General features: G+C 34.6%; 2 protein-coding genes across 2 annotated transcripts; one reads left to right on the plus strand and one right to left on the minus strand.

Moving 5' to 3' along the window:
* The first annotated feature begins 4,156 nt into the window (after positions 1-4,156).
* On the plus strand, positions 4,157-6,639 carry LOC141676551 (protein IQ-DOMAIN 19). Its single transcript, XM_074482225.1, has 5 exons — positions 4,157-4,371; positions 4,689-5,128; positions 5,260-5,499; positions 5,699-6,355; positions 6,453-6,639. The coding sequence occupies exons 2-5, from the start codon at positions 4,691-4,693 to the stop codon at positions 6,471-6,473; spliced, it is 1,356 nt and encodes a 451-aa protein (XP_074338326.1). The 5' UTR covers positions 4,157-4,371; positions 4,689-4,690; the 3' UTR covers positions 6,474-6,639.
* A 2,612-nt stretch (positions 6,640-9,251) lies between these two features.
* On the minus strand, positions 9,252-10,553 carry LOC141723834 (leucine-rich repeat extensin-like protein 4). Its single transcript, XM_074525751.1, has one exon. It carries the CDS (start codon positions 10,505-10,507, stop codon positions 9,401-9,403), a length of 1,107 nt encoding a protein of 368 aa, XP_074381852.1. The 5' UTR covers positions 10,508-10,553; the 3' UTR covers positions 9,252-9,400.

The raw sequence follows: 10,553 nt of genomic DNA on the forward strand, positions 1-10,553 counted from the left end.
CCACTAGCACTAGGCCACACAAGCATTACACTTATGCTAGTAGTTGTAAACAAAACTTAAACAAGATGCTATATAAACTCAATATCTTTCTTTTACAATATCAATATGGGACAAAATCCCCATAACCCATTTCAAACAAGCAACTTTATCGCAATATATTCATGGATTCTACTAAGCAATCCCGGTACCCTTCCGGGTTTGAACCCTCCTAAGTCCTCTACTTCGATGGCTACCGAATACAGATGGAATGTTTCACCTTGAATCTTTATTCGTTGGGTGTAACCACACTCCATAAACGATGACAAGTCAAAGGCTATGGTGTCAATCTACGGTTTTGAGACGTTAATGGTCATGTCTCGATCCTGTTCGTCGAATGTTTCGAGGAATAACCTTTTCCTCTAATTGCGACCACACAATTACATTCGCTTAGCTGGGAATCTCCAGAGATGTACTGCTATCATCTCTTCAAACGACTTGACCCCATTCAGAGTTCAAATAACTCTTGCTAACTAGCAGTTCAAGTAACTCTTAAGGTTTACAGGGATAGACTCAGATACATTAGGTCTGGCCCTAAGTAGGTAAACAAATCTTGCCGGTAAGATAAGATCCTCTGCATTGAAGAGCCCCAAAATTTTAAATTATTTTGAAGTAAATATATATAAAATTGTATGATGATTATGTAATAACGTTTTATAAACTGATTTTGACCAAGGCCGAAGAATCTCAGTGTACCGGGCATGTTATGCCACAGCGGTCTTTGTATATTCATTCAGAAATCATAATTATCTTTCGACATTATTATTATTATTAAAATTCTGATACCAAGAACAATACACAAGTTGAAGCATGTAGGCCACTTCTACAAATACAACAAAAGTTGGATTTCTTGAAAATATATGCATACCTTGATAACAAATGTTTATTTCTGCTTTCTACAATTTATTTTAGCAAAATTTATGATATAAAAACTCTGTTGTATGTCATTAGGCTGGAATATTAAAGTTCATCTAAAAATAAAATAGCAGGACGACAAAAATGAGTTAATTTTTTTTTTCGATCTCGGACCTATGTTAATACCGGAAAATTATTATGTGGAATATTTATTACAAGGTTTTTACTGCTCTCCAACCCTTAAGTTTTACTGAATTTGTTACGAAGATTGATTTTCCTTTTTTATTCTATATTATTATATTAAAAACAAAATATTAAAAATTTAGATGGGTGTATTTAATTGGGATTTTAAAGGATTTTGAAAATTATGGGGTATTCAATTTGGATTCTAAATAATCATTTAAAATCTGAAGGTATTTAATAAGAATTGGAAAAAGTCATTTAAAATCGGAGTATATTCAATTTAGATTTTAACATAGTTGGTTAAAGAGGGGAAAACTATCTTTTTGGTCACGGTTTCGAATCCCACGGGAGGAGAATTTATGATTATGGAGTCAGAGCATGTCGCTTAAATGCGGTTTACCTTGGTTCACGTGGTTTGCAGGCTATTGCGTGAACCCGTAAGATTTACCCAGTGCGCACCCCGAAGGGTAGCGGATGCGGGTTATCTACGATAAAAAAAGTCAATCAAAATTTGGTGGTATTCGATTGGGATTTTTAAAAATTCATCAAAATATGATGGTATTCAAAAGTTCTTTTATTTAAAAAAGTCGTGGATTTTAATGAATTTGATAGTACATTTTTAATATTTTGAAGTATCTTCAAAATACATGAGATTTTGATGGATTTCTGAAAAATTTCACAAAATCTGCAAGACTTTACAAGATTTTTGGATCAACTCCATCAAAATCAGCGAACAATTAAAATAAACGAAAATCTTTTAAAATTCATAAATTATTTTCATCTTTAAAATCTGAAATGAATACACCCTCCTTAGTTGTTGATTCTTGGTTACTCAATCTATAACCATCAGATCAAATTGATGAGAACCGTTAACAATTTTAAAAATTATTATTTAAATGATGTAAGATCGAATCGTAAAAACAAGATATTATTAAAATTATAATTTAGAATATATAATAATAAAAAAGACTGTGTATAGCACGAGTTATATACTAGTATATACGACTTACAAATCATGTAATACATGCTGCAGTAATGCACCAATGATGTTATGCTTATTCCAGAATGTTTCTAAAAGGATGTGTTCTGGTACTCTGAATAAGTAATTAACTTACTCAAGTGGTCATATTTCATTAGCAAGTTCACATGGATTTTTCATTTGATTAATCTTACAACTTGATTTTGATTTATTTTTTTAATTTTTATAATCTGAGTTCTGGTATTAAACAGACTGCTTATATAGCTTCATACATGAACCTTCCTGATATAATTGACATTTGCGAAGACAAGAAAATAAAATTAACTATATCCGCTAGCACCAAGAATATCCTCCTTGTTAAAGAAGAGGTCGATGATGTTCAGACATGTTCGTATTCAAATTTTTACATAAAAGTCGATGATGTTCAAATATGTTCGTATTCAAATTTTTATAAAAAAGTCGATGATGTTCAGACATATAAGTGTTGAAAATTTGATACTCCTCCGTTCCGATTTATCTGTTTTGTTTGACTTTTTTGGTCAAATTGATTTAAATTTGACCTTAAACATCAATCTTTCGTTATTTTGAAAAACCGAAGAATATGTGTTAAAATAGATTACATGTATTTTTTTTTTTGCCAGAACATGTATTTTTTAATGATATAATTTTTATAAATTTTTTTTGATTATATACTATAAGAATTTTTCGGTCAAAATTGGATTAATTTCATCATAAAAAATCAATCAGGACAGATAAAATGAGACGAAAGGAGTATCATTGTAATATATCTTACAGAAGCCTACATGAAATTCAGCCATCAGTTAGGAATCTGATCCAGACAATACATAAACATGTTCTGATACTCTATCTGTTTCTTACTGAAATTTTTAGACAGAGAGGTGGACATGAATTTGACTATCTTTAACTCATTAATAATTATGGTTAAGATTTATAAGTTGATTTCAAGGAGATTAAAGAAAAGGAAAACATTAAATCTGTGTAGAGTCCTACTATAATTTATATACTACATGTCAAAGGGCAATAAACAGGCCATGTGATATTGCCAACTAGTGTTTGCATGGTTAAGTACTCATTCACAGTATTAATTATGAACCAATAATGCAACTTTAAGATGGTAATTTTTTTGGACTAACAACTACCAAGTGCTAGAGACTAGAGTTTAGTCTTTCTGCCAATTCAAACTATGTTTGATGAATTTAACTAGAGAGTCTCAAAGTTCCAGGTTTGTTGACATTATATAAGGGGTCCGAGTCCCTGACAGTAGATCGATGACCGATCGATGACTGTAATCATTTATTCGTTATAAATTTCACGGATACCGAAAATTGATGAGAATGCAAGGGTTATATCACTTTATCCGTACTAAAATCTTCTTTTAAATTTCACATGTCCGTTAGATTTGTCAATCATCGCATGTTATGGACCAACGCCCTCGTAGCTATATGTATCAAAAGAAGTAGCCATCTCACCCTGTTCAGTAGCTTCAATGTTTGTATGAGTCAAGTGTGACATGTATATGTAAGATGTATCTATTATGTATATGCATGTAAGATGACTTCTTGAAGGATTTTGGAATCAAGGTGACTTGCATTGGATCATGGGAAAACAGTAAAGAACCCTGCACAATTAAGTGGATGACCTTATACTGATCCCAATGGGGCTCCCCTCCTTGTAGGGTTGTAAAATATTAATGCCAAACTGACAGGTTCTCAATTGTACAAGTATGACTTGTAAACAATCCTCTTCTCCAAAGTGTCACACAATTATAATCTACAAAAGTTATAAAGTGAAGTTTAGCAAGACAAAACTAGTATTTTTCTTTTACATGTCTTTGATGATTTCTGTGAAATGTTAGAATATAATATAAAGATTCGGTTGGACGTTCTTCTAACACCTTAAAGTCGAGAACTGATTACTTAACACCAGAGAATCACATTTCTTTTGCAATATTGTGAAATGCTACTTGTATTGTATAGTTACTTGGACCATTTTATGGTAAGGCTAAATCTTAGAACTCAACCAATGCATGTAAGTTGCACAATACCCCCACCCTGACAAAAGTAAATTACAAGGATCCTCCATGTTCTTCCATCTTGACTCCATTCCACATGGTTTCTGAACTCTCATCTTCATAATATAACATTTATCAATATCTACTACTTCAAAGTTAACAAAACACTCTGTCTTTTCTACCCATGTGTGTACTAAATTTTAATAAAAGAAATACCTAACTCACTTCATTAAAAAGGCTGATTTAAAGTGAAAAATGGTCGTGCCAGAGGAGTTTCACCAATAAGGTAAGGCATCTATGCCATTAATTTTCAATCAAGATCCTCCATTTAATCTGCAACTTCCTCTCTTCTTCTCATTCAAGTCCCCTGAATTGATTAACAATCAAAATCATGCAAAGGGTAGTTTTACATATGCTATTTTAGTTTTTATATGTTAATGATAGCTACCAATAATACAGTAAGATATTGATCAGCCTGTTTATGCAAGTAGCTTGCATAATAAATACCATGTTGATGTTGAGAGCTACTGTTGAGTTGCTGTCCATGTATTTTCATTCTGTTTCTCTTTGATTCATTTGAGAAAGAACAAGTTTGTGTGACAGAGATGGGGAAGAAAAGCAAGTGGATAACAAAGTTCTTGACAGGGAAAAAAGACAAGGAAAAGAGTTCTGAAAACAAACACATTTCGACTAACTATGAAAATCCTGCAACTCCTATCTCAGTTCTACCGACAACTCCTAAAGAAAAAAGACGGTGGAGTTTTCGGAGATCATCTGCCAGTCAAACACCTCAGAAGGACTTAAGCTCGGTGGAAACAGCTGCTGCAGTGGCGCCAGTTCAGTCGAGTTTGGAGCCAGATAATGAGCAGAAGAAACATGCAATGGCTTTGGCTATGGCTACTACTGCAGCTGCTGATGCTGCTGTGGCAGCTGCACAGGCAGCTGCTGCCATGATGCGTCTCGCTGCTGCTACCCCGGGCAGAGCCACCCCTGTTGAAGAGGCTGCTGCCACTAAGATTCAGTCTGTTTTCCGCTCCTATTTGGTATGCACTTTATTTTTTGTGTTTACTATGTTTGTTAATATAACAACATTTTTTTGCTCAAATACTGTAAATCAGTTGATCAGATTTGCATTTTTTAATACTCATGTCAAATTTTTTGATGTTTTATGTAGGCAAGAAAAGCATTGTGTGCCTTGAAAGGACTAGTGAAATTGCAGGCATTGGTTAGGGGACATCTGATAAGAAAACAGGCCACCGCCACACTAAGGTGCATGCAGGCCTTGGTGACAGTTCAGGCTAGGGCTCGTGCCCAGAGGATCCGTATGGTTGATGATGCAAATACGTATAATCAAAGGCCTTCGAATCACAGAAAATCAACACAGCAAGATGAAAGATCTAGACATTCTCATTATGTAAGTTCTTTGTACATTTTTGTTTATCAATCTAATTATATGTTTACACAAATGTACATTAGTTTTCGTGCAGTTTCATACTAATTTATCCGATTAGTACCATTCTATGACCGGTGATTTGAAGCTAATTTGTAGTAGAAGTGTAGATCATATGACCTTAAGCACTATATTTACCTTACTAGTTACTATTGCATTGTAGGATCTGATGGAAGATAACATAAAGATTGTTGAGATGGATCTTGGTGATGCAAGAGCAAGCTTAAAAAGCAGGGGTAGCTATTCAAACTACACACAAACAGATCATAGATTCTCCCCAAACCATCAATTCTTGAAGCAAGATAGTCAACAAGTTTCACCAGCACCATCAGCAATCAACGACATGAGCCCGAGAACATATAGTGGTCATTTTGAGGACCATTCTTTCGGAACCACACAAAGCAGTCCTCAGTACTACTCAGCCAATTCCAAAACTGATCCATCAAAAATTCCCTTCTCTTATCCTAGAGAATATGCAGAGTCCATGTCTTACGAGTACCCGTTCTTCCCAAACTACATGGCCAATACACAATCTTCAAAGGCCAAGGTCAGGTCACACAGTGCGCCAAAGCAACGTCCTGCAGACACTTATGAAAGACAACAAAGTAGACGAAGACCATCGATTGAAGGAAGAAATGTACCAAGGGCTGTGAAAATGCAGAGATCATCTTCTCATGTTAGCTCCACAGCTCAGAATTATCAGTACCCCTGGTCTATTAAGCTTGACAAATCAGCTGTTTCGCTTAAAGATAGCGAATGTGGATCAAATAGCACAATGCTAACCAATGCACATTACTGCAGATCATTAGTTGGGTTTGATGTGAGTACATTGATCTTCAACTAACTATTCAATTCACATGAACTATAAAAACATACTTTCCCTGATTATTTTTTGATGTTTATTTTCTTGATTGCAGGTTCAAGGGCATAGATACTAATTGTTTGAGTTCATAGAAGTGATGAAGAGCTGCTTTCATCTTGTGTGTGAAATCTATCATCAAGTTGCATTCGTGTGTAAAGATTCATTTTTTATGTGTGTTTCTTTGGACTTTTAGTTTAAACTTATAAACTATGAGACACTTGAACTGAAATCATTATTAACAAGTTCCTGTGATGTGTATTGTGAAAACTTAAATTTGATTCCACCATATTATGTTCTCAAATTCTTGACATTATACCTAAAACCAGAAAACTTGACATGACAGTTACTTTTTAATTTTTGAATTTTTTTGACATTTGGGAATGTAAAACTAAGGGTAAAATATGAGATGAATCATTAATATCTTTCTGGAAAAAGAGAATGACTAATACTAAAATAACATCTTACATTCTCTAGAAAGTGTACTATTCCGAAACAGAGGGAGTAGTTAACAGAAGGCACACGTCAGGAGTCAAACTCGTGACCTCCCCGCAAGGGGACACGAGCTCAACCACTACAATTTACAAACACTTTGTTGGCCTTAATCCTCATTTTTGTTAAAGTGAAAGTGTTGGCCTTAATCCTCATTTTTGTGTTCCTCCGTCAACAATGTAGAAAGTATTGCAGGTTTTCATTTCAACCTTTTGTCTCTGTTTCATAATCCTTCTTGCTGGTACATGTTTTTGTGTTCATAAGCTTTTTCATGTTTCTTGCCCTGTAATTTTCATGTATCACGTTCCCCTGGCTAACTAAACATACCTAGTATATTCCGCTTAGAGCATGGTCTAAGATCCCCTGATACTGATTCATCTAAATGAGTTTACATCAGAGTGTCCATTTGGCGAGGAATGCCGTTTCTTGCATTTCGTTCGTAGGGGCTCTAATGATGAACAATTAACTTTAAATTCGATGAATCGATGGATCGGCTTTCTGGGGAATTTCTAGAATGTCAATGTCGAAGCTTTCCATTAAAGATCATGAGTCCGAGTCTTGGTTGAAGATCCTAGAGTTTCAAGGCCCTGAAATTAAACTATTAATGCTCAAACTTTTATAATAAAAAAAAATTAAAAATAATAGAGGCTCGGTAAGATTCGCGAACTTTACCGGCCGAGTAATTTGAAGTTCGAGCTCGTTTCGATTAAAAAATCGAAAACTCGAATTTGAGCCCGGCTGGATTATTTTCGAGACAAATTCGATTTTTTACGAACCGAGTTCGAGTAGTTCACGAACATTTTGGCTGATTTACACCTGTACGCAGGGTAGTTGTTCTGCTTTAGTTTGTCAATCTGATGCACTGTAGTTTGGACAATTTTAATGTTCGAACAACTATTAATGCTCAAAGTTTTAGATGTAGTTTGGAGTAACTATGAATGACAAATTATGTAATTCAGTGAGCACAATATATCTCAAGTCGGAGAAGAAGGTTAGTGTTAGTGCCTCATTTCTATCTAAATTAAAATTAAAGGATATCTGAAAATAAGTAATTTACTATTTAAAATGACTAAGTGAATTATAAGTAATAAGAAGAAAAATACTTATAAGTTAAATAAGTGTTTGGATAGTTTTACTTAAAAGTCAATTTTTTTTCTTAAATGAACTAAAATAAATAATTATTAAATATAATTATCTAAATTCATTAATTTTAAGTTAAATTAATATTTAAAAATAAATATTTTAAAATTGAGGTTAATAAATCAGCGAAAAAAAAAGTTAAGAAAAAGTATGTCGTTACCAACATTCAACTTATCAACTTATAAGCTATAAATTCAACTTATAATTTGATAATTTGGGTCGACAAGCCGCCTTATTCCGTCACCCAAGATCCAAGTCAGCTCATAGATAAGCTGGTACGAGCTTATAAACCATAAGTGGCTTATAAGTTATGTGACAAACAGGCCCTTAGTCAGCGAAAGTCTATCGGTTGTAGAGTCTTGGGCATAAGGAACAGCGGTGAACTAGTATTAATGTCGAGATCGGAAAATGTAAGTGGTTTGGCTTCTTATGAAACATTTGCCTGGCTTGTTGGATGTTGATTGAAAATTCGAAATCATCAACGTTCTGGCCCGGAACTACTTCATGCCTTTGAAACCCGCAGTGTGAAGAACAATTAACTCTTTTTGTCTGATTATGGAAAATTTTACCTTCTCGATCTTTTCGTTCAAATAATTGATATATAAGTCTCTTTATTTTTGAGTGGTGTGCTCTGTTTAATATTCTAAAAATCGGTCAACTCGGGCGAGTATTCGAAAATCGAAGATGAGCCGTATCATATTTAAGCAAGTACTCGGCCGAATATTCGGATGCCGAAAATGAGTACTCGGAAAATCGACCGATTCGTAGCTTGAGTAGATCCGACTGACGAGTTTTACAACCTTGATTTTAGATGACATAAAAATAATACTAATTAACTTGTTCTTTCCACCTTTTACGTATTTTACGGGTACAGACAAATTAAGTCGACAGTTTTTCTGAAAACAACATATTCATTTTTTTGAATGCGGGTAAGGCAACATACATTGAACCATTTTCACTATTAAGCGGGATATACTGATTATGTTTGATTTATTGTTCGATTGTTGTCTCTAGTTGTAGACGGCGGTTTAAAAGAATGAAGTTGCTTTTCTTATTCAAAATAATAACTCAAAAAACCCAATTTTGACCCACATCGCGTGTGAATTGATTATTACAAAACTCGAATTATATTTAATATTAAAATACACAAGCTATCAAAATTCTTAAGTATAATTCGATTATTATGTTGACAAAAATCACACGTTTTACGAGTTAAGAATGACAAAATACTAACAAAACCGTACGGCATCACTAATTATCACCAACATATTAGACAAAATAAAAAATCTCCCAACTTGTTAAAATTAATGGACAATTACAAACACTAAATATATCAAAATAATTGCATGATCATGCATGGAAAATTCCGGCAGGTCAATGTATCGCCGGTGGATGAGTTCGAGCTGAACAACCAGAGGAAGCACAATCGACATGTTTCGAATAAAACGCCTTACACTCTTGCACTGACCGCTGCGATGGCCTTCCCGGCAAACAATTTTTCCGGTCATCTTTTTCCGGCAACTTCAAACACATTGGAGCTTCACCATAGAAATAATTATCCAAAAATGTAAAATTTTCCAATCTTGGTAAGTAACATATACTCGCCGGAACCTTGCCGGAAAATTGATTATGTGCTACATTAAGCTGCTCCAAGTTCTTCATTCTTCCTATGGATTCCGGCAAAGGTCCGGTAAGCGTGTTGAAGCTGACGTCAAACACGGTCAACCTGGTCAACGCGCCGATATCGTAAGGTAAGCATGATGATAATCCGGAGTTTGAGAGAATAAGCTCGTTTAGGTTTGCCATTTTTGTTATACTAGCCGGAAAACAACCTTTTAGGTTATTGTTAGCTAAAACAAAAACCGAAACCGGAGAATTACCGATATTTTCGGGTATTTTCGATTGAAAATTGTTGTTGTTAATGAACAATGCATCAAGTTTTAGGTCAAAAACATTTGATGGAATGTCACCTCGAAATTGATTAAATCGAATGTCGAGAAATTTTAGTGAAGGTAGCGCAAACACAACTTGAGGAAACTCCCCGGAGAAAATATTATTACTAATATCGAGCTCATAAAGAAGCCGGAGATTACTAAAACTTTGTGGTAGGGTTCCGGAGAACCGGTTAGAATTAATATGAAAAAGTGTTAGGTCTTTGAGAAGACCTAGAGGCTCCGGTAAGTAACCGGAGATATCTGCATGATTTAGATCAACTCCGGCAACTGTTTGGTGACTCGGGTTGTCGGGTGCAGGTGCACAGTAAACTCCGGTGTAGTTGCAAACATATGATCCATACCAATCTGATGTGAAGCCTTTAGGGTCAGAGGTGATTGCATGTTTTAAAGCTTGGAGTGCAAGAAAAGCATTTTGGAGTCTAGGGTTTAGTTGTGGTGGATTTGAAGGTGGTAAAGTTGCTTGATGAGAAAGTGTGATTAAGAAGAAGATGATTAGAGACGAGTTTAGAGATTGGATTATGTTCATTTTGGATTATGGTAGTGATTAGGGTTTTGATATTTCTATATATAAA

This window comes from Apium graveolens, chromosome 1, assembly GCF_009905375.1.
Source record: "Apium graveolens cultivar Ventura chromosome 1, ASM990537v1, whole genome shotgun sequence".
Classification (NCBI taxonomy): Eukaryota; Viridiplantae; Streptophyta; class Magnoliopsida; order Apiales; family Apiaceae; genus Apium; species Apium graveolens.

Excerpts from the sequence above, each read along its gene's own strand:
- LOC141676551 (XM_074482225.1), top strand. The coding sequence starts at position 4,691 with ATGGGGAAGAAAAGCAAGTGGATAACAAAGTTCTTGACAGGGAAAAAA. Across the intron at positions 5,129-5,259 it reads CTGTTTTCCGCTCCTATTTG|GCAAGAAAAGCATTGTGTGC; the intron begins GTATGCACTTTA and ends TGTTTTATGTAG. Across the intron at positions 6,356-6,452 it reads GATCATTAGTTGGGTTTGAT|GTTCAAGGGCATAGATACTA; the intron begins GTGAGTACATTG and ends TCTTGATTGCAG.
- LOC141723834 (XM_074525751.1), bottom strand. The coding sequence starts at position 10,507 with ATGAACATAATCCAATCTCTAAACTCGTCTCTAATCATCTTCTTCTTA.